General features: G+C 34.9%; 1 protein-coding gene across 4 annotated transcripts in view; it reads left to right on the top strand.

Annotated features, from left to right (window-relative positions):
- Positions 1–25417, top strand: part of RELCH (RAB11 binding and LisH domain, coiled-coil and HEAT repeat containing) — a 103166-nt gene that overhangs the window by 49194 nt on the left and 28555 nt on the right. For all 4 annotated transcript variants that reach the window (XM_070420402.1, XM_070420404.1, XM_070420405.1 and 1 more), the window contains 9 exons: positions 3186–3276; positions 6975–7046; positions 12055–12195; positions 12626–12790; positions 14240–14387; positions 16802–16958; positions 17590–17713; positions 19482–19530; positions 21805–21884. In XM_070420402.1, coding sequence (XP_070276503.1) covers positions 3186–3276; positions 6975–7046; positions 12055–12195; positions 12626–12790; positions 14240–14387; positions 16802–16958; positions 17590–17713; positions 19482–19530; positions 21805–21884 — 1027 coding nt within the window. The remainder of the gene's footprint in view (positions 1–3185; positions 3277–6974; positions 7047–12054; positions 12196–12625; positions 12791–14239; positions 14388–16801; positions 16959–17589; positions 17714–19481; positions 19531–21804; positions 21885–25417) is intronic.

Consider the following 25417-nt stretch of genomic DNA (forward strand, 5'->3'; position numbering starts at 1 on the left):
AACTTTTAGAATTTTGATTCTTCACTGTGCTAAGAAGTTTATTTTTAGGGTCTTACATTTTTTCAACAAGTTTGTCCATCTCTAGTATAGTGATGGTGACTCAGGATTTAAAGTCTTATACAATGTATACTTCTTACAGGTGTTCAAAATGCTTACATTTCACCAAAGATTATTTATTATAATTACCAAACAATTATGGAACCTATGTGTATTCCTCCTCATTATTTTAAGACACTAGTGGGGAGAAAAAACAATTATCAGATATTAGGAAATTTTCATTGGGGAGCAGGCAGCTCAAGTACTGTGTGTAAAGCTTGGTAATTTCTTTTTCCATTTTCCTTTTCATTTTATTTGCCATCCTAAAGTAGAAGGAAATAAAAGGCAAAAGAAAAGTAGAAAAATAGGCATAGAAGACAATGATCTATATATATAACAGGCTAATATGCTAAGTGTCCCTCCAACCGTCTGACTGGTCACTATGACACACACTGACCACTGGGGCAGACACTCAGTGCAGAAGCTGCCGTGATGCACACAGGCCATTTACAAAGAAATGGCACTGTGGACCTGGTGCCCACAAAGCAACACTCAGCTTCCCCCAAGTGGGACACAGGCCCCGCCACCATCCCAGAGCAACAACCCACCAAATTGCAGCCGACTGCTGCCGAGACCCCATGGCGCAAAATATGGCCCACAGCCCAGCCCAGCCCAGCCCAGCCTGGAAACTGTGGCTGTGGGCAGCGGGTAATGACGTCACGTAGCAACACCCGGCTTCGTCTCCCTAGCAGCAGGCCATTTAACAATAAACGGCACTACAGACCTAGCGCCCACAAACCAACACTCAGCTTCCCCCAAGTGGGACACAGGCCCCACCACTACCCCAGAGTGACACCCCACCAAATTGCAGCCAACACTGCCAAGACCCATGGTGCAAAATGCGGCCCACAGCCCAGCCCAGAAACAGTCGCTGTGGGCGCCGGGTAATGATGGCACGTAGCAACACCCAGCTTCCTCACCCTAGCGACTTCTTGGAGTTTCTTCAGCCTGGGAACACGACTTGCTTTATAGCCAGGTGCAAACATTTTACACTTTAACCAAATGTTTGTGAAGCGTTTTCCCATGCCTCATCTCATTTGATCCTCACAGAAGTCCTGGAGTAGGTAGATAGGAGACTTAGTAGAATCCTATTTTCTTTTCATTAGCTGGAAAACGGAGATTTACAAAGTTTAGAAACTTGACCTAACTGGAAAGAAGTAAGAAATGGTGGACCTTGAAAATGACTTCAGGTTTTCTCACTGTGCAGAATATAGTCAAACACTGCTGCAGCTAAATATTTTACCTTTTGTTCTCCCTGCGTGATCTATAATAATAATCTGCTTTGTGTTGACATTTACTGCTGTGTTGCTGACAATTACCTGAAAGAGAAGTTGGGGTGCTTCACTGGGCTGGAAAAACTTGAGCTAAATCAGAAAGCAGGTCTAATTAAGCAAGTTTATTCTATAGGTATAAAAGGCTAAGTTGAGTCGTGCATGTGCAACACATACAAAGCTCTCACTGGCGCCAGTCACACATGTATTTTGATCTGTCATTATCAATCGTGAATTTGGTTGACACTTCTATTATAGAGAAAGGGTGAATAGCGATATTAAAATATTTCTTCTAATTAATTTCCTTTCAATGTGCACAAATCCATGCACTGTGCCACTAGTATAAATATAAATGGGAATCAGGTTATTACAAAGTTGTGGTGAGAAGAAGCTGCAATATATAATGAAGATATACTGGTTCAACAGTTCTTTCATTTTGTCCAGATGTTCTTTGTCATTAATCTCCTCAACATGGGAGTTTTAGCTAGTTTGGCTAAACTAAATAGAAATTTAAGGTCATTCTCCTGTTTGAGTTAAATTGACATGTTTTTGAGAAACAGCAGTGAGCAATATTTGGGCTCAATGTGCTGATTTTAAAGTTAATATGAATTAAACATTCTATTTTGGTTTTCCTCAAAGTTGGATACTTTAAGCATCTACTTAAATCCTACTTTTTTTCCCCCTCAGGTTTTACTGTTTGGAGTCTTAGACAATCAAAAGTGAAAAAACTACCAATTCTTCACTTAAAGTCATTTTAAATGGAACTTCATTCTAAAGAGAAATATCTTATTTAAAGTTTTATACTCTTTAAGTTCAAGTTATTTATATATTATTCTGTAAAAAAATTACCCCAAAAGAAAGTAGTTTCAAATAAACTCCTTTTTTTAATATAACTTGTATGGGTCAGTTAATTTGGGTTCTCTGCTTCAGGGTCTCTTATAAAGCTGTAATCAAGGTATTGGCTGGACATATAGTCATCTCAAGTCTTCACTAGGGAAGGATTTGCTTCTAAGTTCACTCACATGATTGGCTGTTGATAGGATTCAGTTTCTTATGGGTTTTTGGACTGAGAGTCTCAGTTCCTCACTGGTTTTTGGTGAAAGGCTGCCTTCAATTCCTTGCCACAAAGGCCTCCAAATGGCAGCATACTTCATCAAAGCATGCCAGGTTAGAAGGCAGCTAAGACACCCACCAGATGGAAATCACAGACTTTTGTAACCTAATCTCAGGAGAGATAATCCATCACTTTGGCCATTGTTCTTTCCATTAAAAGCAAATCCTTAAGTACAGTCTAGAACTCAGGAGATTGGGATTATACAAGGATGTGGATGTCAGGAGATGGATGTCATTGGGAGCCATGTCAGAAGCTGTCTTCCAGTTATCTTAGGTGCAGTACCAAAAATTCTGATTAGATAAATGCCATTTTACTAATATGAATTCATAGTTTTTATTATAGAAATACTGGGGAACAATCACTGATAGTTTTAGTGGCTAAAAACTGAAGTTCAGTAGGAGCTGAAGCATTGGACATATACTCGCAGAATGCATATGTAGGAAGTTAATTTAGGAGGTTGAGTTTCAGCTTCACACCAATAGAGAACCCTCACAACATGTCTCATAAATGGTGTGGCCACTGGTACGGGCACACATCTTAAGGAACTCACTCTTGGTGGAGTCTAGTCCATTGTTGGAAATGTCTATTTTGATTATACAAAAATATTGTACTTCATGTGAATTACAGAGCTGACTCATTTTTACCCTTAGTCCTAGTTGTACTTTCTAAAAAAACACGTTTTTATTTATTTGTATTATTTTCAGGCAAATGATACTGACGGGTTGTGTAGCATTTGCACGTCATGTTGGACCAACGCGTGTAGAAGCTGAACTTTTACCACAGTGTTGGGAACAGGTAAATTTATTGGGTTCGCCCTTGCAGGTTTACTTAGTGGATAGGGCGTTGGCCTGCAGGCTGAAAGGTACTGGGTTCGATTCCAGTCAAGGGAACATGCCCAGGTGGCGGGCTCGATCCATCTCTCCCTCGCCCTTCTCCGAAATCAATGAAAATATATTTAAAAATAATAATAGTACCTATTGGGGTTTTCCCTTGCTATTATATTCTAGGTTATCATAAATGTTCATATCTTCTTTTTAAATGCCATTAGGAAATATGTGGGATATGAATTATACTGCTATTTGTATAGCCCAGCACTGTGATTTAATAGTGCTTAAGAATGCTCTGGGGTGTTTTGCAGTATTCATTCTCCCAACAAATATTTAAGAAACACTAGTTCCAGTACTGGATAGTGCCTAGGAATACAATGGGGGAATAAACACAAAGACATCGTTGTGATAAGAGTAAACAAATCAATGATACAGTGTTTTATAGTGTTATAAGCTGTCCTATATAATAAAAGGCTAATATGCAAATCTGCCGAACAGAACGACAGGTCACTGTGATGTGCACTGACCACCAGGGGCAGACGCTCAACGCAGGAGCTGCCCCCTAGTGGTCAGTGCGCTCCCACAGGGGGAGCGCCACTCAGCCAGAAGCCGGGCTCACAGCTGGCTAGCACAGTGGTGGTGGCAGGAAACTCTTCCACCTTCGCAGCAGCACTAAGGATGTCTGACTGACGGTTTAGGCCCGCTCCCCATGAGCCTAAGCCGTCAGTCAGACAACCCCTGATGGCTCCTAGACTGCGAGAGGGTGCAGGCCAGGCTGAGGGAATACCTCCCTTCCCCCCCTAGTGCACAAATGTCATACACCAGGCCTCTAATAAAATAAAGCAGGATAAGGGCTAGGGAGCGATGGGGAATGCTATTTTAGAAAGGGTGGTCAGAGAAGAAATCTCTGAGGAAGTGATGTTTAGGCAAGGATCTGAATTAAGTGAGATACTAGAAATACAAAAGCCTTGAGATGGGAGTATGCCTGATAAGCTCAGGGAGAGCAAGAAGGTATGTGTGTATCTTTGTGGATAGGTAAGTAGGCAGGTAACAGAAATAATATCTTATGTATATAGTTATATGTTAAAATATAGAGACTATAGAGTGTAAACCTTTGATGTAGGAGATTGTAGTGATTATAATTCAACTCACTATGGACAATACTTACGGTTTTATATTGAATTTTAATATTCCAGTTCTCTGTAGAACTCAGAATCTTGACTTTCTAGACTTGAAGTTTAGGTAATTAAGTAGTTTATTTTTCCATCTTAAAATGATGGCTTTCTTACTTACTTATTCACAGTAGTATGGTCATTTATTCTTAAAAAATATTGGTCTCTGGAGTATCACTAAAGCATATAGTCTTTTAGAATTCTGTTCCAGTTTCTTTTAGTATTTATTTTTCTTTTTAGAATTTCATGGAGTTATATCTGGGAGTGAACATTATGCATAGTCATTTTTTATGTCATCTATAGATTACTATACATACTAATTTAGAGTGAGACTAATAATCACTGAGAGTCAAATTAACTTGGAAACAACACATATAATTCTGGACAATTATTCTTTTATAATTTTTTTTAACTTCCTTTTTAAATTGTATCAAAGTACAATTCATATACTGTATAATTTACCCATTCTAAGTGTACAGTTCAGTGGTTTTTAGTATATTCACAGAATTATACAACTACCACCACAATCAATCTTAGAACAATTTTGTCACCTCAAATATAATCCCCAACCCCTCAAGCTTAGTTCTCGTAGTTCAAGATTATTTTGGCTAATCTGGGTACCTTGAATTGTCATATGAATTTTAGGATCGGCTTGCCAATTTCTGCAAAGAAGCCAGCTGGAATTTTCCTAAGGGTTGCATTAAATCTGTAAATCAATTTGGAGAATATTGCCATCCTAACAATAGTAAACTTTCCAATCCTGAATTTAAGATGTATTTCTATTTATTTAGGCCTTTAAATTTTTTTCAACAATGTTTTGTAGTTTTCAGAATATCATTTATGTACTTTTTTGTTTAATTTATTCCTAAGTATTTTCTTTTTGATATTACTGTAAATAGAATTTTTAAAATTTTATTTTCTGTTTGTTCGTTGCTAATACATTTGATTTTTTTATGTACATTTAATTTTGAGACTCACTGAGCTAGACTAAAGAAAAGCAAAATGAAAATTTATGTAGAACACACTTGGACATTGAAACCATTCTACTTTGAGGTTACTATTTCTGAATTTAATTCAAAAATGTCAGTTATAAACATCTCTACCACCACCTCTTCTGTAACCTGAATAAACATGGATATTAGGGATCTGTCTAGCTGCCTACCTCCAGTTTTTTGCCCAACAGATTGCTATATAATTTCTTTTCCTAATTTTAGGCATCAAATACTTTAATGAGTTATGTCACCTTTTCATGTGGAAATATGAGAGCGGATATACCTCTTTTCCAGTCAAAGAAAAATTTATATTCTATGAAGACGACATATGGGAACAAAACCCAGCATGTCTTTTTTTCTTTTGGTTATTTTTTGTTTTGGTTCAATATAGTCATCACAATAGCAAAATCCCTTCGTCCTGCATATGCAAACATAAATGGATTAAAGTCTGCTTACTTTGAAAACAAAATCTCATCACTAGTCTAAGGCTCTGGTTAAATAATTGATTAACTTATTTTCTAATCCCTTAGCTCAGCAGTTCTCAACCTGTGGGTCTCGACCCCTTTGGGAGTCGAACGACCCTTTCACAGGGGTGGCCTAAGAACATCAGAAAACACATATATAATTACATATTGTTTTTGTGATTAATCACTATGCTTTAATTATGTTCAATTTGTAACAATGAAATTGGGGGTCACCACAACATGAGGAACTGTATTAAAGGGTCACGGCATTAGGAAGGTTGAGAACCACTGCCTTAGCTACAAAAGAGGACTAATGAGTCATTCCTGTCATAAACCATCTATATATATATTAAAGCCTAAGTGACCGTTCGACTGGTAGCTATGACACGCACTGACCACCAGGGGGTAGACGCTCAACGGACAGGCATGGAAACATGGAACAGACTGATGAATCTCAGAAGGAAGGGGGGGAAGGGAGGAGGGTGGGAAGAGATTAACCAAAGATCTTATATGCATACTGGAGGCCCGGTGCATGGGTTCATTCACCGGTGGGGTCCCTCGTCCTGGCCTGCAGGGATTGGGCCAAAACCAGCAGTCTGACAATCCCCCGAGGGGTCCCGGATTGGGAGAGGGTGCAGGCCAAGCCAAGGGACCCCACCAGTGCACAAATCTGTGCACTGGGCTTCTAGTATCTATAGTATTCAGAACCTGGGTTTTCCAAATATACTAATGTTTGTATGGAAGGAGGAAGTTGTCCCCACCATCCTAAGGAAAGCCTAGTCTTAGGCAAGCCCACAATAGACACCTTGCCAAATTTTCACCTTTGCTTTATCCTTTTTTCTTTAACAGATAAGCCCTGTGACCTCGTTTTTTAGTCTTTCCCTGATTTCCTTATTCCTGATTCAGATATACACAGGGATTCTCAGAGTGGAAAAGAGAAGTTTTATTGTATTTTTAACAGGATTTGTGGTGAAAAATAATGCTCTGTTGGAGGAAGGAAGATTATGTTGTTTATGCTTGATGTGCTTTTTACTCTAGATTAATCACAAATACCCAGAAAGACGACTGCTTGTGGCAGAATCCTGTGGAGCTTTGGCACCTTACCTTCCTGTAAGAATTGTCATTTTTTTCTTACAAACTTTTTTTCCTTTTAAATGATAAAGAAACCTTTTCCCAAGTGTCTTTAACATTTTAATCCAAATTCTCTTTGGGCATGCTGTCCTAATACAAGAAAAAGATGAATCAAAAAGAAAAGCGTTACATTGATATAATATGGCATTGCAGACGGGCACATTAGCCATTGATTTTGCATGAGTGTAAATAAATTCAATTGTATGAGCACGTCGGAGGACTCTGAGGGTTCACTTGACATTCTTTCAAAGAGGCCCATCAAGAGAAAAGTATTTTCATAATAATATTAAAACATGTTTTGTCTTGTTCTCTATGTTGACATTTACACGGTTGGTGCAAAAGTTATAATGGGAAACAATGCCAGTGCATTAACACTAATTAAGGCAGTGACACCCAAATATACTGGTAATGATTGTATTCCTCACCACCATGCACTTACAGAAAAAGTCAATTTCACCTAAAAATAAGTTTGAACAGAAAAAGTCAATTTCACTTAAAAATAAGTTTTATGAATCGGTTAAATTATTAATTCTCCTAAATCTTTTCTCTTGTGTATGTCTGTTTTTAATATTTTTGATGAAATAAAAAATACCGATATTGAGCCTTTTTGCTGCATAAAATTAGTGGCTATTTTATGAAAATTACTCAAAGTAGTTTGCGTTCTGAGCTGAACTAGCTACTTTTTTTCATGGTCTACTGATTTTACTTGACAGACCACTGATTGACAAACAATTTATGGTTATTCAGACTTTGGTATTTGTCAAGCATTTTCATGAAAATGACCCTGTCACTTCAAGGAAAACAAGTAGATGGCATTTATTGCCAGTGATAAAATTGGAACTTTAAGTGAGAACAAGAATTTTGGAAAACTTCTATCTGCCACTATGAGCTTGATAGTTTCTAAGTATGTAAACACTTTTCTGAGATCGTTGGTGATACTAACAAATGTGATTTGTTTTTATATTATAATAAAATGTGTCAATATTGAAGAATATCTGCATAACTCTGCAATCCATTATTTCTCAAATGACCACTGTAAAATACTCAAATTCGTGCGTGGGTAATAATTAGAAGCAAAGTTCAAGATAGTTCAATGGAATCTAATGTATCAGACTTTAAAGAGCTTACCTGGTTATTAGCAATGAACCATATCATGGTTTCAGATTCCACATTGCAACTAACTTTAAAGAAACTACCACTTGTCCAATTTGAGCATACCATCAAAGTAAAATATCTATTCTTATCAGAAAAGACTATTAAAATACTCCTCCCTTTTTTAATTGCATGTCTGTGTGAGGCCATATTTTTTTAAATACTTCGACCAGAACAAAATACCACAACAGTTGAATTCAGAGCAGATAAGAAAATCTACATATCCACCATAGCTAAGATCTGGAAACAGCCTAAGTGCCCATCAGTAGATGAATGGATTAGAAAGCTGTGGTACATCTACACGATGGAATACTATGCTGCTGTTAAAAAGAAGGAACTCCTACCATTTGCAACATCATGGATGGAACTGGAGAGCATTATGCTAAGTGAAACAAGCCAGTCAATGAAGGAAAAATACCACATGATCTCACTCATTCATGGATAATAAAGACCATTACAAACTTTTGAACAATAATAGATACAGAGGCAGAGCTGCCTCAAACTGATTGTCAAACTGCAGTGGGAAGGCCAGAGAGAGTTGGGGGACAGGAGGGAGGGGAGTAAGAGATCAACCGAAGGACTTGTATGCATGCATATAAGCATAACTAATGGACATAAGACACTGGGGGGTAAGGGAGGGTAGGGGTTTGTCAAGGGGGGGGGGGGGGAAAGGATACTTATGTAATACCCTTTGTAATACTTTAAGAGAAAAATTAAAAAAAAAAAAAAAAAAAAGGCAACATTTTCAGATCTAATACAAAAAAAAAAAAAAAAAAAAAAAAAAAGAAAATCTACATATCTTCTTTTAAGTCAGACATTAAAAAGATTTTGCAATAAAATGTAAAACAACACCATTCTTCTTGTTCATTGCTTTGTTTTATGAAGTTATTTTCATTAAAATATTATTTGTTAGCCTAATGAGTTTATTTTTAAATAAATTGATACATATTTTAAATTTCTTAGTTTTAATTTCTAAGATGATAAATATCAATAGGTATTACTTACCCAAACAATTCTGTTTGATATGCTCATTTATTTTTAAATGATTGAAGGAGTCTGCAACCACAAAGAATGAGAACCACTTTTAGGTATCTTCCCATGGTGCTTAGGAGTAGAAGAATGAGGTGACATCACAATTATTTTAATTTAAACAATCATAATTTAAAGCAGAGATTGACAATCTACAGCCAGGACACTGAATCTAGTCCATAACCTCTTTTATAAATAGTTTTATTGGAACACAGCCACACCCATGTGTTTATGGATTATCTGTATCTGCTTTCACCCTACAACAGCAGAGTTGAGTAATTGCAATAGAGGCCTTATGGTCCTCAAAGCCAAGACTCCTGTCTTAAAGGGTCATTTTTGAAACTTGTTCTTTTAAAAGGATACAAAAGTGGAATTATACAATAATGAGCTATTTATGGAAGGAAAGGAAAGACTTTGTATAGTGATAACTCTGCATTTACTATTAACATGCCCTTTAGTGAAGAGTGAGAAACCAATAATCAAACAATTGTGTGTTTTTTAAGTAAAATTTAATGTTTTTTTTATTCAGAAAAAATGGAAAGAAAAAAGAGTAGCCCATAGTGTCGCTCAGTAATAATATATTTTTGTTGTTGTTAAAAATAAATTGTTGCCCTAACCGGTTTGCTCAGTGGATAGAGCGTCAGCCTGCGGACTCAAGGGTCCCAGGTTCAATTCCAGTCAAGGGCATGTACCTTGATTGCAGGCACATCCCCAGTAGGGGGTGTGCAAGAGGCAGCTGATCGATGTTTCTCTCTCCCTTCCTTTCTGTAAAAAATCAATAAAATATATTTTTAAAAAATAAAAATAAAAAGATAAATTGTTATACAGTACAGAAAAAAGTAAAATGAAAATAAAAGACTCACCCCTCTGGCCCCTAGTCATCTTCTCCAAAGATATCTATCTAGTGTTAAGACTTTATAATTATTACTTACAGAAAATAAAAATTTATGCTTACACCAGCTTTATAATTTTTATATTCTTTAAAATTTTCTTACCCAAAATTAATTATATAATATACAGTGTTCTATATCCCCAACAGTAAACTCTACTTACAGGTTTTTGCTTGGGTATCTGTGCATTTTAAAAATTTCACGTACTGTTAATACCTCTACATCTTGCTTCTTTCAGCATTTACATTTTTTATTTTGACAGTGTTAAATTGACCCCAACCAAGATAGCATAGATTTATACTCCTATCAACAGTACCTTGGAGTTATTTTCCCATATATTCACCAGGAACTAGGCATAATGAAAAATTTTTAATGTTTATCCTATAGGAAAAAACTGTTATATTATTGTGACAAGTCATATAGATAGATATACTTGAGTGAGTTTGAGCGTCCTATTATTTATAGTTTCAAGATAAAGGTGAACATCACATGCTTGCAAATGATAAGGAAGCTGTTCCACACTGCTCCTAATACTAGAATGCTAAGCAGTATTAATAATAGACTTAAGCTTCCTCCATGGATCTCCACTGGCCTCATATCATATTGTAACTGGTCATGTAAAATCTCAGTGTGGTAACACCTCCCGACTTGTCCTGTGAGTTCCCTGGGGCATCCTGAAACTAACTGCCACAGTTGACCTCAGCCTAGATCAGTGTGAAGCACATACCCAGCTGAAGTTTATGTACCTCTGTCCCATGGTCCATGCTGATACTAAATAAGAAGCTAATTTTTAAACGAATATTTAGACTGGTATTTAAAGTATCTTAAGATTAAGATACTTTAATGCATTGGGAGGGGGGCAGTTTTTAGCCTGAAGGATAAATAAACAAGGCTATACCTGAAGGCATATTCACCAACCTAAATGTGACTAAAATTTGCTAAAATTACATATATGTTTCTAAAAAGTCAAAACAAAAACTAGGTCATTTAAAAATGTCAGACTTTGCTCTGCATACCAAATCACACTGTAAATTTATGAAAATGATCACATCTTTCATTTTTATTTTATTCTAACCATTATATGTAAAAAGAACCTAAACAAGTTTAGGTTTAAAGAATTGTTATAAATTAATCAAGTTACAATAATGTTACAAAGAAGGGAAGGAAAAGCAAGACTTTGTATAGTGATAACTCTTCATTCTAGCTTCAGCCATTAATTAGGCTAAACTATTAAATAACATTCTTTAACTGTGAGAAAAAAATTATGTGAAATTAAGACACAACAGTGGTTGGCATTATATTAAATAGTAGCATCTGAGAATAGCAATGCAATTCTTGTTAAAGTACTTTTCCACTTTACTCTCATATTTTACTATCCTGTTTGAATTTTTTTCTCAGTTCTTTAAAAAATAGGAACACTAGGATTTTATAATGTTTTCACACTCCCTACATCAGGCAAATGCTTTGATTGCCAGAGTAATTTTTGTAACCCTCCTGTTAGAACTTTCAACACTTTTCTCTGAGTGAAGTAGGTAGTGATAGAAGACTCATTGTCCATTTATAGCAGAGTGTTGACTTTGGTGATTTGCCAGAAATGCCTGCTACAATGTGCTCTAAGGGTTTGCACTATTTAGCAAAGGTATAAAACATGCTGGGAGATGATTAATACTGAATTCAGGATAGATGCTGCTACCTTTAGAGAGGGAGGATAGAAGAAGGTGGGAGAGGGGAGAGGAGAGTGATACTTTGGCTCTACTCGTAATGTTCTATCTCTTCAAAAAATGAACACTTGAAACAAACATAGGAAAATGTTAATATATATTTAATCCGCATTTTTAATATGTGGATATCTGTCATTTTCCATATTTTTCTGCTGCTGATGTAAATAAATAGCAAAAACCTCTTTTTATTTTCAGAAAGAAATTCGTAGCTCCTTGGTTCTTTCAATGTTGCAACAAATGTTAATGGAAGATAAGGCAGATTTGGTAAGGGAAGCTGTGATCAAAAGCCTCGGTATCATTATGGGATACATTGATGATCCAGACAAATATCAACAGGTGTGTTTTTCAGATTAAACCCCATTTACTTCATTTTAAAATTCCAGATAATATTTCAAATCTGATTCAGATACTCTATAATCTATAGTAGAGATGGCAATTATGTCCCCTTTAACCAGTCGGGTTGGCTGCCTGGTTTCAGTTCTGCAATTCAGAAGAAAGAATGCTGTGATTCGTTTATACAGGAAACTGGCAACAGGCATGCATGTTTACCACCGCTCTCCTTTGTTTCCTCACCAATTTATACATGGCATTTTCTTTAAAGAAAATGGGAAGGGTGGAATTATGGATGGCTTTCTTTCTTCAAATGTTCTCTAAATGTACTGCAATGTGTACTTACTACTTTTTATTGAGTTATTTTTTTAAGTTTATTCTTTTTTAAAAAATCTACATTTTGCCTGCTTTTTGCTTTTTGTTGTTGTTTTGGCAGGGTTTTGAATTGTTGCTGTCAGCCTTGGGTGATCCCTCAGAAAGAGTAGTTAATGCAACACATCAAGTATTTTTACCAGCTTATGCTGCCTGGACTACAGAACTTGGAAATTTACAGTCTCATCTTATACCTACATTGCTGAACAAGATTGAAAAACTTCTCAGGGTAAACATTCTCTTTGTTTATGTAGTTTATAGAAATTTAAAAGGTGTGTTCTAAAGCATCTTAACAAAATATTGGGAAGCAAAGACAGAAAGTACCACTTAGATGAACATTCTAATAAATTACCAATTAAAGATTCTGTTGGACTGGAGCCAGAGGAGATTTGAGGAAATTCTGCTCTGCTAAAGCTAGAGGAGAAAGGACATGATCTGAGTTTGCTAATACATTATTCAGAAAGCTGGCTCTTCCTGTTCTTTTCTGAAGACTTAAAATATTTTGAAGGATCAAGTCCAGTCCCAAAATGCAGAGATAACTAAAATATGAGTCTCTCAAGCTAGCTTCTTCACACAATGGCAAAATGCTTTAACTGTGTTTATTTCACTGCAGTTGTTCATTTCCTCACCTTTTAAAATGAACTTTTCATTCTTTCCAAGTAAAAGAGTTGAAACAATAGAAACTCTTTGATCTATTTTTCGTACTAATAGTTTATTTTGGAGTCTAGAAGAAAAACGAACATTTCTTTAATGCCTATCATATGCCATTAAGTTATATACTTTATATATACAATATAGTATTTCATTCCTATAATCCTTTGAATTGTATTTTGGTTTTTGTGAGGAGATTAGGTGTTTAAGTAACTTGGGTTACTCAGCTGTAAAATGTCAGCACAAGGATCTGATAGCAGTTTCTGACTTCCAATTCTTGCCCTTTCTACCCCAGATTTTAAAGATCTAGTATAAAGGCTCTTACATAAAGCATTATAACTGCTCTGGAGGTGAATATATAAATAATATATATATTATTTAATAATATATATATTATTTAAAATCGAACTTTTTTCTATAAATCCTGAATGAGTATTAAAGCACAACTATAAATAAACAACTAGAGTGAAATATTTAGCATTTGGTTAAATGTTATATACTGATCCTTCTTACTCTTTTTCTTTTTGTTATCTCTTTTTTTCTTTTTGAAATTTCTTCTATGTGTTCACTTGTTTTAAAATGCTTTCAGTGCTATGAGATACAGATGTCACCAAATCTGTATAGAAAGTAGGAGAGGGAAAGTAGTAAGCACTGCTGTAGGTTTAGCCATTGAGCATTGAAAATGATTCCTGTGGTTCACTTTAATTTCTTTATACAGACTTAATAAAATTTTAAAAAATAAGACCCTCTTTAAAAAAAAAACAACTATAAAAGAAGGTCCATACCAATAGAAATGATTAATGTTCACCCTGAAGTTTTCCATATAAAAGATTCTGTTACTTCTATGCTTTTTCATATTTTCACATACTTAGAAAAATTATGATTTGTGGACCTCTCCATTAGGTGTTATGCTATGAGTCTAGTATACAGGTCCTTAAATGTTTTATTATTTGCCACAGAAAGGAAGAGCATCATAAATACGTAATTTCAAAAGACTAAAATGAGCTTTCACCTCCTTATGTTTCAGGAAGGAGAACATGGTCTGGATGAACATAAGCTCCACATGTATCTTTCTGCCTTGCAGTCCTTGATCCCATCTCTCTTTGCATTCGTGCTGCAGAATGCCCCTTTCTCCAGCAAAGCCAAGCTTCATGGCGAAGTGCCACAGATAGAAGGTACTGAACCAAAATTGTGGAAGGGAGATGCAGGGTATTAGTAGCTTCACTCCCCAAAGAATTTTTTTTGATTAAAATTTTGAAAATCACTTTATATGGCAGCATACTTACTAGCGTGTATTATAAGTCTGTGTGGAATTTGTGGTCGTGTGTCTTCATCTTTTATGGATAAGCTTCATGGTATTATTTTATACTTTCTATTCATAATCTATAATCTTTTTATAACCTTTTTTTGGTGACTGAAATAAGTATTTTATTAATAGAGCTGAATCAAAAAAAGATCTACTTAATACTTATGAGTGCCAGTTTATGAAGCTTTTCATTTCCACTTTATCTTTTTTCTTCCCCAGGTGTTTCATCTTATTTAGGGAAAAGTAAATGTGTTATTCTTTCCTACTATGTCCTTGCAAAGAATATAAGCATATGCGGCAGAATTCTCTCTTTTTTTCCCCCAAAGAAGGAATATGATTTATTTTCATAAATTTGTGAAATTGATAGCAAAAGCCAGTATTTTCTTATCTGTGTCCAGCTAATGAGTAAGTGACCTTTGATCAATGGCACTAGGTGACCCCACTGCACCTAGTATAGACAAGCTATTACTTATTATGAGAGTCTTCTCAGCTTTTTCAGATTTGTAAAATTATCACTGTCTCTTCCTATCTTCTGATAGACAAAAGAATATAACATTGAGAACAGCAACAGACACTTAAATTTTTTTAGAATTGAACTTTTCAGATTAAAAACAAAGTGTGGGTTACCTATAATCTTAGGGATATAAATCAGTGTGTCCAAGGATGCACAAAATACACCATAAAAATGGTATATGCTGTTTGAAGAATGTCAATTTTACTTGGAAAATTGAGAATGGATAGAGTAGGCTTAAATATTTTTAAGTGATATTATTGAGGAGAATGAAAATTCAAACTTTTAAGATTAGTCTTCATAAGGCACTCAGAGCTGGCCTTTTCAGGTTCTGCCCCTCACTCAGGAAGGCAGTTAATCTGCTTAGGGACTTTCCTGTCTTTTTTATTTCCTCTTTTTCTTTCTCCCTATACTAAGTCTTGACATATCTGTTTTACTTTTCATTGTTCCATTACTTTCCAATAAATTGCCACTTTTTTAATGAATAACATTCCATTGTATTATAGCAGATTGTAACCAATAGTTTGAAATGATATCAGATGTCCCTTGACATGATGTAGAAATATGAAGTACAAATATTCCTCACCATTCAAATTTAATTGATTCCTGGGTTGAGGTTGTGAAAAATTAAAGCAGAAACCTCAGATAGTGAGGGATACCATGTTACTCAAATTATTTGTTTGTGTATTACAATAGCAAATGGGAGAGCTCAGCTAGCAAGGGATAAACTTTATCTGTACGTAATACTCCGTATATTATTTGAAACCTTGCACACCATAGACAGATAATAACATCTTACTATTGCCTTTGAGCATCTTAAAAATTAAGTGTATTTCATGTTTTCTTAATTTTAGTAATTACCATGAACCATTGGTATGTTTTGAGAAAATGCTGCACCCTTATTTGTATCTTTTTTGGGTGTCAGCCTCTGTGCAGGAGTTGTTGGGCCATTAGGACTTTCTGATCAACAGTTAATGAGCTGTTGGCATGCATTACTCACTAAACAACCTCTCAAGAAGTGTTTTCTTAATAACCTGGGATCTATTTATGATCTAACCCATCAGTACAAACTTTAAAATAGACTAGTGTATATCCATGTTTTATTTACATAATTTTAAAAGTATATACATAAGACCCTAGTTATAATATTTATAGTACAATATACCTTATTTTACTGGTTACTGGTTTTAGTATTTTATATTAACTTAATGCTTATCAAATATGAAAATTTTTTTAAACAAAGCATTTAGTAATAGAGATTAAATTCTTACAAAATCTGTTCAGCGGAAGCTTTAATGTATTTTATATCATTATTCTCTGATATTAAACAGTTTTTTCCCTGCTATTAACCTATTAATTTATTACTCCACAAAGGAAACATTTTAACATATTTACTATTCCATTGACATAAACAGTCTGGTGAAATTACAAGTATTTCTATTTTTATACCAAATTTAAATTCCTATTTAGCTAAGATCATATCACTGGGCCAATTTTGATTTAACCTAAAGTGAAATTTTACTCCTCATTAGCAAATTAATTCATTACAGTATTTGTTTATAATTATTTAGTTTCATAAAGTCTTAACTTTGAGATTAAAAAATGTGACAAAAATTTTTTTTCTAAAAACGATTTAATTAATTCATCTCAGTAAAGTTTATAATAAGCTATATAAACATTAGGAGGTAGAACTTTATTTTCCTTTTGACAGAATAGCTAACTTCCCAAACTGCCATTTTTCACATGACGTATTTTGCTTTTATTATTTATAGTGACACGGTTCCCCCGGCCTATGTCACCCCTTCAAGATGTGTCTACTATTATTGGAAGTCGTGAGCAATTGGCAGTGCTACTACAACTTTATGATTACCAGCTGGAACACGAGGGTACAACAGGCTGGGAGAGTTTACTGTGGGTTGTCAATCAATTGTAAGTTCCCACCTTCAAAATCATTTGGTTCAAACTCATTCAGTTGATTGGAAGATAGCTCACTATATTTAGCTTGGCCCTTTTGTTATAGAAGATATAACAAAATATAAAAAAATAGAACAAAGTCTAACTTGGCAGCATCTCTAGTAAACTTGTTTAGGAGAGGAGATTTACATCATTGGATGTGTAGTGATTTATCTACAAAGATAGTGCTGCTGTGTTATGTCAAAAGAATCTGTCTTCTGGCCTTGTTGATTAATGATGATGATGGATTTTAAACTATATCCAGACTTCTCATTTTTGAGGCTAAACTGGATGCCACAATAGCCAACTTTTTGTGTGAAGCATCAAAATTCATTGATTCGAGTCTCATTAACTTCATATTCAGAATTCTACCAGAGTTCCATATATTTTATGACAAGCGGTTAAAATTTATTTTAAGAAGTTTATTGAGTAGAATGAAAACTTAAGACCTTTTCATAGGGTCTCAAACAACTCCTTTGTTTTCCAACTTTACTGTCTATGAAAACCAAAACATAAGAGGTTGTAAGATTGCATTGTTTCAGAAATTGGCAAGGAAACAGTAATTTATATGTATCCCCTGCCTATTTTTCTTTCCTTTCATATTCAGGTTGCCACAACTTATAGAAATAGTTGGCAAAATTAATGTTACTTCAACTGCCTGTGTCCATGAATTCTCCAGATTTTTCTGGCGCCTTTGCCGGACATTTGGCAAAATTTTTACAAACACTAAGGTAAAAACTTGTATTCCATATTTTCTTATATGCAAGATCCATAAAAATGTAATGTGTTAATTAATGCTATAACAGAGTAAATAAGAGCATGAGCCCTTCCTTTATGCTAATTTATCTTTTAATATCTTAGAAAATTATGATAGCAAAAAAAAAATTCTAGTCCGTAATATTCTTATCTTTATATCTGATTTTCAGAAGATGATTTAGCCTAAACTTAGTTTGTATCCAGATTTGGATAGAATATCTACTCACTGTTTCAGCATAGAAAGTACCAATCCTCTGAATATGCTTCTGATCTGCCACAGATATTGAAAGCAATTATTTGCTCAGTACACTTTAGTCAAAACCTCAGGTGACTGTAGAACTAAAGCACCTTATATAGAAGACTTACTTTGTGGACACCAGCTCTAAGACTAGCATGGAAACTTGAGATAAATGCTGCAGTTTTCAGTCACTAGCAAAAGTAACTTTTGTCACATTTGCTTATCCAGGTTATTTTGTAGTTTTAGGTATTAAAATGTCCATGTCCTTAGATATCAATTTCTTCTTTAATCCTGTTAATCCATTAGTCTTCATGGAATGTTGTTAAGCAAGTTCTTTAGAGACCTAATAAAAACAAAAATATGTAGTAGCTATAATCAAATGTTAATCAAGACATTTAAAAGGTAAGAATTTTGTTCAGCTCTTTCCTATTAAATCTCTCATTTCTGAAACATTTAAAGCAAAAACGGTTTGCTATAGTTGACTGGATGAAATTCAGCAAATGAGTTATGTCCCTGTTATGTTTGTGACCTATAATAATTTATCTGGGCTTAGTCTTTTCATGTGTGAAATGAGGAAATTGCTTCAGCATCTTTTTGTTTATAGTACTGTAGATTAATCTTTAAATGGGGTCTTCACCTCAATTTAACTTGAATATGTAAATGAATGCTTGACCTGCCAATAAGAGGGGAAAACCAGACCTTGATGTTACTGTAGAATAAACAAGATTATTTTATATTTTTCACTAAAATCTAATTATCAAATATAATTTGATTTTACTGTTATCGATAGTGACAAAAATTATTTGGCATCTCTAAAAGAAGTAGCTACTTTTTTTTTTTAACAAAAGCAAGTAAAAGTCTACTTTAGCACTTACCAGTAAGAGATTGACTTCAGTGACCTGAAAACTGAAATCTGTGATAATGTTAATAATAAAATATTGAAACAATCATTAGTTCTAACTTAAAATATTTAAGTGAAATTCAGTATTTATTGTTTAAATTTTAAGGAATTTAAAATAAAAGACTAATTTAAACAGATGGATATCACATGATGAATATGTTACTTGTTGCATATCTTGAATGAATGCAATTTCCTTTTCATTCCTTCTAAATACAGCAAATGTTTTGTTCAATAATTTTGATCATATAATAGCTACCTAAATAGCCCTTCTATCATCAGGTTCAGTTTTAGGAGGTGGTAATTTCAAGCATTTAAAATCATCTTGGAAATTAATTTAGTGAAGTAAACTAAAGGTTCTTCAGAAAATACTTGCTGACCTGAATTGATTTTATAAATATTTTATCTCTTAAAATATTATTTTTAGTAACCTGACTCTTCTTTTATCCTAAACCTCTTAAAAATGATTACATTTCTGAACACTTGAATCAATGGTCTATAAAGCAAAATAAATAAATATATAGTAGTATTAAACATTTCATTTATTTACTCATCAACTGGTCCATGAACCTGAGACTTTTTTGGATCTTTTCTTTGGATTGCTTAGGTAAAACCTCAGTTCCAGGAGATTCTAAGACTATCTGAAGAAAACATTGGTAAGTTTGTTACTACTTTTAAAAACAATTGGGTCTCTTTATTCATGAAAAGTACTATATATAATATATGCAAATTATATAAATGAACTATCTAGTACAATTGAAAAGGAAAATTTATAGTATGGAGCTCTTCCTTTTACAACTGTGTGACATTTAATATCCTCCTCATGAGGTGCTAGTGAAATTAATCTGAGATTTCAAAGAAACCACAGGCTTAAGTGGGAGCTATCCAGCCCTTCTGTTGATAGTTTTCAACTTGCCTGTCTTAAGAAGTCTAGTTATAGCATTGTTGGCCTAAGAACTTGTTCATGTGTGGATCTTACATCCCTATGTATTTTTCTAGTTTTTAGGAATAAATTATGGAAAATGTTAGGGAAAAAAATATGTATAGTATAGTGCTCCTCCCCTTTTTTTGAATGTACATATCAGCAATTTTCCACCTTAAAAAAAAATGTTTGTATTATTTTAGAGGAAGGGAGAGAGAATGAGAGAAACATCAATCAGCTGCCTCTTGCACACCCTCTACTGGGGATCAAGTCCACAACCGAGACATGTGCCCTGACAGGGAATCAAACCGGCGACCTCTCGGTGGACCAAACAATGCTCAACCAACTGAGCCACATCATCCAGGGTTTCCAACTCTTTCATCTTATGGCACACATAAACTAATTACTAAAATTCTGCAGCAAACCTAAAAATATATATTTTTTGCCAGTCTGACAAAAAAAAAATAGGTGTAATTTTGATTCATTCATACAAGATCTTGGCTATTGTTGTGTTGGCTGTTGTCATTTTTTCATTTGACAATATAAGTAAAAGAGGTCAGTGCCCCTGACCAAATAGTCGGGTATTGCTGTCTTAAAATTTTTTTGTGGCATACTGGTTGAAAATCACTGATAGTTGGTATTATCTTTTAGTTAACTATTAATTCTGATGATAAATTAATGAAGAATATTTACATATTTTAGAAACTCACAGCTTTTATAATTATTAGTTATCTATGGGTTTTTAGCTGTTTACATAAGAAGTGGGTTACTAACTCCTGTGTATACAGTGCATACCTATGAATTCAATTTATATTCCTAGCCTCAGATTTACCTCTAAACTACCATAGTCTTATTCAAGCAATGTCAATATTCCCTTAAAGAAAAAAAATTACTCTTACCAACATAATAAATAAATGTCAAATACTAGTTGATATGAATTTGGAACTTCCTTTTTTGCTAAAATTCCTTTAAGGAAGTCAAGTAAGACACCCTTTTAACTCAGTTTGTTTCTGAAGAGAATTTAAAACCATATAAAAATAGGGGAAAAAAGTAATAAAAATATTTTTAGTACATAAAAGCAAATAAAAACATTCAAAACAGTGCCTAAAGGTCAATAAGCAAGAGCAAGCTATTGGTATTATAAATAGTAACTGTCATATCACTTCCGGAACTTTTCTTTTGAAATCATCTACAGGTGCTACATTTAAAAAAAAATCTCACTTTCCAGTAGTCAGAAGGCATTCTCCTGTGGTTGGATGATTCTCTGTTTCCCCTGCTTTAATTAGCCTGACTCCTGGCTGAAAATCCCTATAGACGCAGTGGTTCTCAACCTGTGGGTCATGACCCCTTTGGTGGTCGAACGACCCTTTCACAGGGGTCGCCTAAGACCATCCTGCATATCAGATATTTACATTACGATTCATAACAGTAGCAACATTACAGTTATGAAGTAGCAACGAAAATAATTTTATGGTTGGGTCACAACATGAGGAACTGTATTTAAAGGGCCAGAAGGTTGAGAACCACTGCTAGAGGATGCAGGAGGGGCTCTGGAACTAGACTAGTACTAGATACTAGGTAGTATCTCATATCTAGAAGCAGATTAAATAATATACATGTAGGTGCCTCCTTTAAGCTGAGTGCCTTTACATTTCATTGAATACTGCAGTTTGAAAGCCTACAAATTTATGAAGAACTGTTTATATGAACAGTTGGGAGGTTCTTAAAGAAAACTCTGATTATGGAAATGAGTATAGCATCTCATTTTGGTTATTAAAATTTTTCCCCATCTATCAAAAATGTTTATGCTAATGGCTTTGTAAAAAGTAGTACATTATATTTTTATAACTCCCAGTAAATATGTTTTAATCAAAATTATTTTTCAAAGTAATGATAATATTGATTTGTAAGCCTTGTAACCAGTTGTAACTTTAAATATTAACATTGTGACTTTTTGCTTTGCATTTAAAATATACTAGAATTTTAAAAATTATTTTTATAATTTTAGATTCCTCAGCTGGAAATGGGGTCCTCACTAAAGCCACTGTCCCCATTTATGCAACAGGAGTTCTTACGTGTTATATTCAGGTAAGGGCAAAAATCCTTTTACTGGAAAATATAGAAGTACTTTCTACTAGTTACCTAGTATTATGGCTTTTTAATGTGTATAGTTGAAAATGTTACCCATAAAGGAAAACAAAGCATTTATTCATTTTATTCGATTTATTATTTATAGTGGGAGAGCATATTTGAATAAGTCTCTGAGTAAAATCTCCATTGAATAAATAAATTTAGATAATGTGTTCTTCTTGATACTTTGTTAGAAGTGTTAGATTGCACTTATTTAGCAGTTTCTTTCTCTTTTATAATGAATTTTTCATAACAAAGTACATGTTAGGTAAAGCAAACTACAAAATGCTACAGAATACTGTACTATCATCATTTTTAGCAAAGTACTTTTTTTATACATTTTATTTTTTTATTCTTAAAATTTTTTTTTCAATTACAGTTTACATTCATTATTATTTTGTATTAGTTTCAGGTAAACAACATATTGGTTAGATAATCATATACTTTACAAATGTTCTGCTGATAATTACAGTACCCACCTGACACCATACATAGTTATTGCATTATTGACTACATTCCCTATGCTGTACTTTACATCTCCATGACTGTTTTGTAACTCTCAATCTGTACTTTTCAATCCCTTCACCCTTTCCACCCAGGCTCATAACCATGCCCTTCCCTCTGGCAACCATTAATCTTTTCTCTGTATCTATGAGTCTGTTTCCGTTTTGTTTGTTCATTTATATTGTTCTAGCAAAGTACTTTTTTTTTGTTAATCCTCACTTGGGGATATTTTTCCATTACTTTCAGAGAGAGTAGAAGGGAAGGAAGGAGTTACTGGTAGAGAGAGAGAGAGAGGAAAATATCAATGTGAGAAACACATCAATTGATTGCCTCTCACACACGCCCCGACCAGGGGGTGGGGAGTGAACCCACAACTGAAGTACGTGCTCCTGACGGGGCATCAAACCCAAGACCGTTCAGTGCACAGGCAACTCTAACCACTAAGCAACACCGGCCAGGGTGTAAAGTACTTTTTAATCATACTTTATTTTTCTTAATTATTACTGCATAATAAATTATCTCAAAACATTAATGGGTTATTCTGGCCCATTTATTTGCTCATGGGCTTTGCTGAGCTAGGTATCTTTTCTGCTGGTCCTGCTGGTGGTCACTCATGTTTCTGCTTTCAACTGGTTGGTTGGCAGGGGGCTCAGCTAGGATGGCTGATCAGTCTCCTTGTAATCTTAGGGCCTATTTCTCTCCATGGGGCCTCTGGAACAGCTGGGCCAGACTTATTGCATGGTGGCTCAGGACTCCCAAGAGTACAAAAGAATCTGCTAGGCTGTCTTGGGCCTAGAATTAGCACATCACTACTACTATGTTCTACTAGAGGCCCAGTGCACGAAATCATGCACGGGTAGGGTTCCTAGGCCTAGCCTGCAATCAGGCCCATTTTCTGCCTGCTTAGCAGTCCCCAGTCCTGCCCCACCGCTGCCCATCCTGGTTCTCCGTGGTTCCCCGTTCGCCATCCAGCGATTGGAGACTGCGGGCTGGGGGAAGGGACCAAGAGGTGGTCAGTGCATCTCATAGCCACTGGTCGATCGATCGTTCTGGTCATTACGCCGTTATGGTCGCTGGCCTTTTATTATATAGGATTGGTTAAAGCAAGTATCAGCCCAGCCCAGATTTAGAGGAGAGACCTAAACAAGGACATGAACCAGAAGGTGTGGTTCATTGGTAGTCACCAATATAACAGACTACTTAACATTATTTTAAGTTAATAACAGACACATGATGTGTACTAAGGCATATTAGTCATTTTTAAACGTGAGGCAAGTTCCACTAGTAAGGTGAAAATATTGACTCAGGATAAAAGCATTTTTGGAAATTAGAATGTGAGAATCAGAAAGGAAAACCTGTTTTTCTGAATTTTCTTTCATTTTTTTTAATAACATTTATTTTGCCTTTTGAATTCAAAGTACAGCAATTTATATTTATTACACTCTTCTTCCAAAACAGATATGAACCATCTTATAATATTAAAATATAGTTCTACATTATTCGCACAATACCTTGCAATAGAAGCTCCAGTTCTATTAAAGTAGCACAGTATTTTTTTTTTTTTTTTTAGAGAGAGGAATGGAGAGGGAGAGAGAGAGAAACATCAATGATGTGAGAGAATCATGGATCGGCTGCCTCTTGCATCAAGCCCACAACCTGGGCATGTGCCCTGACTAGAATTGAACCCTGACTGTGACCTCCTGGTTCATAGGTCAACACTCAACCACTGAGCCACGCCAGCTGGCCAGTATTCTTTTAAACTTTCCTTTTCTACACTAGTTCTTAGACTACCTCATGATGTGGTCTCTCTTGCTGTTCTTAAATTCATAGAGATTTAGTCCTAACACATGCCAGGCACAATAGTACAAATACCATTCTCCTCTCTGTTTAATTTTAGAAGCTGTTCTAGCATAATAACAAGTGTGATGTCAAAATTTTTCTCTCTCTTGTTTAACCCCTGCAAGTTTGTATGTTGATTTTGACCACAAATAGTGTTTTAAAGCATAATAAAGTACCAAGTACAAGGTTTGCCTCAGGGTAGGCCCTCAGTAGATTTGTTGAATAAATGAATAAGGATATATCTTTTGAGTCACTATGTGAAGTCCAAATATCTGAAGAGATAACTTTTTAGTTTGATTAAAAAAAATGTAATTGAGGTAGCTATCATAGATTGCCAGTGTTACTTGTTTTAGGAAGCACATACCAGCAGTTAATATTTTTGTTACTAAACAAAATTTTCTGTTAGGGTAAATCATTGCCCTTTTGCTTTGGTTAACAAAAACTATCTATTTTGAACCAATTACATAAGCAGTATATCTTGTTTTGAGCTTTCAAAAATGAGAAATAGGATTGTAGTAAATTTCAAATAAAAAAATCCATGCTCACTTAGAATTGTAGTTCATAGCTCTCATTTCACACTTAACTTCTTTCAGTTCATTTAACCAATTTATGTATACTTTTTGCTTGACATAGGCCAGTGGTCAGCAAACTGTGGCTCGCGAGCTACATGCGGCTCTTTGGCCCCTTGAGTGTAGCTCTTCCACAAAATACCGACTTCTGGGCATGGGCCACGAAGTTTCAATCGAGCTGTAGGTGTGCTCCCGCATGTGGTATTTTGTGGAAGAGCCACACTCAAGGGGCCAAAGAGCCGCATGTGGCTCGAGAGCCGCAGTTTGCCGACCACTGACATAGGCAGCTAAAAATGGGTGAAATCACTATTTCAATGTTTCTCTAATGCTGACTTGTCAGTCTAAACTTTTCACTAAGTAGACTGTTGTGATCTAAAACTGTTACATCCATCCTTTATTCATGCTGACCATTACTATTGTTGATTCTTTATCACTGCCTCATTCTAAATTTGTCTTACTATGTAGAAAAAAACAGTAGGTGATAATCCAGTCTTCCTCTGGAAGCTGTTTATTGTTGATTTATTATATCCCTAATGACAAAAAAAATGGTATCCCTAATGACAAAAAACTTGACTTTAA

This window comes from Myotis yumanensis, unplaced genomic scaffold (genome assembly GCF_028538775.1).
Source record: "Myotis yumanensis isolate MYYU_CA2020_CCGP unplaced genomic scaffold, mMyoYum1.0.hap1 SCAF_7, whole genome shotgun sequence".
Classification (NCBI taxonomy): domain Eukaryota; kingdom Metazoa; phylum Chordata; class Mammalia; order Chiroptera; family Vespertilionidae; genus Myotis; species Myotis yumanensis.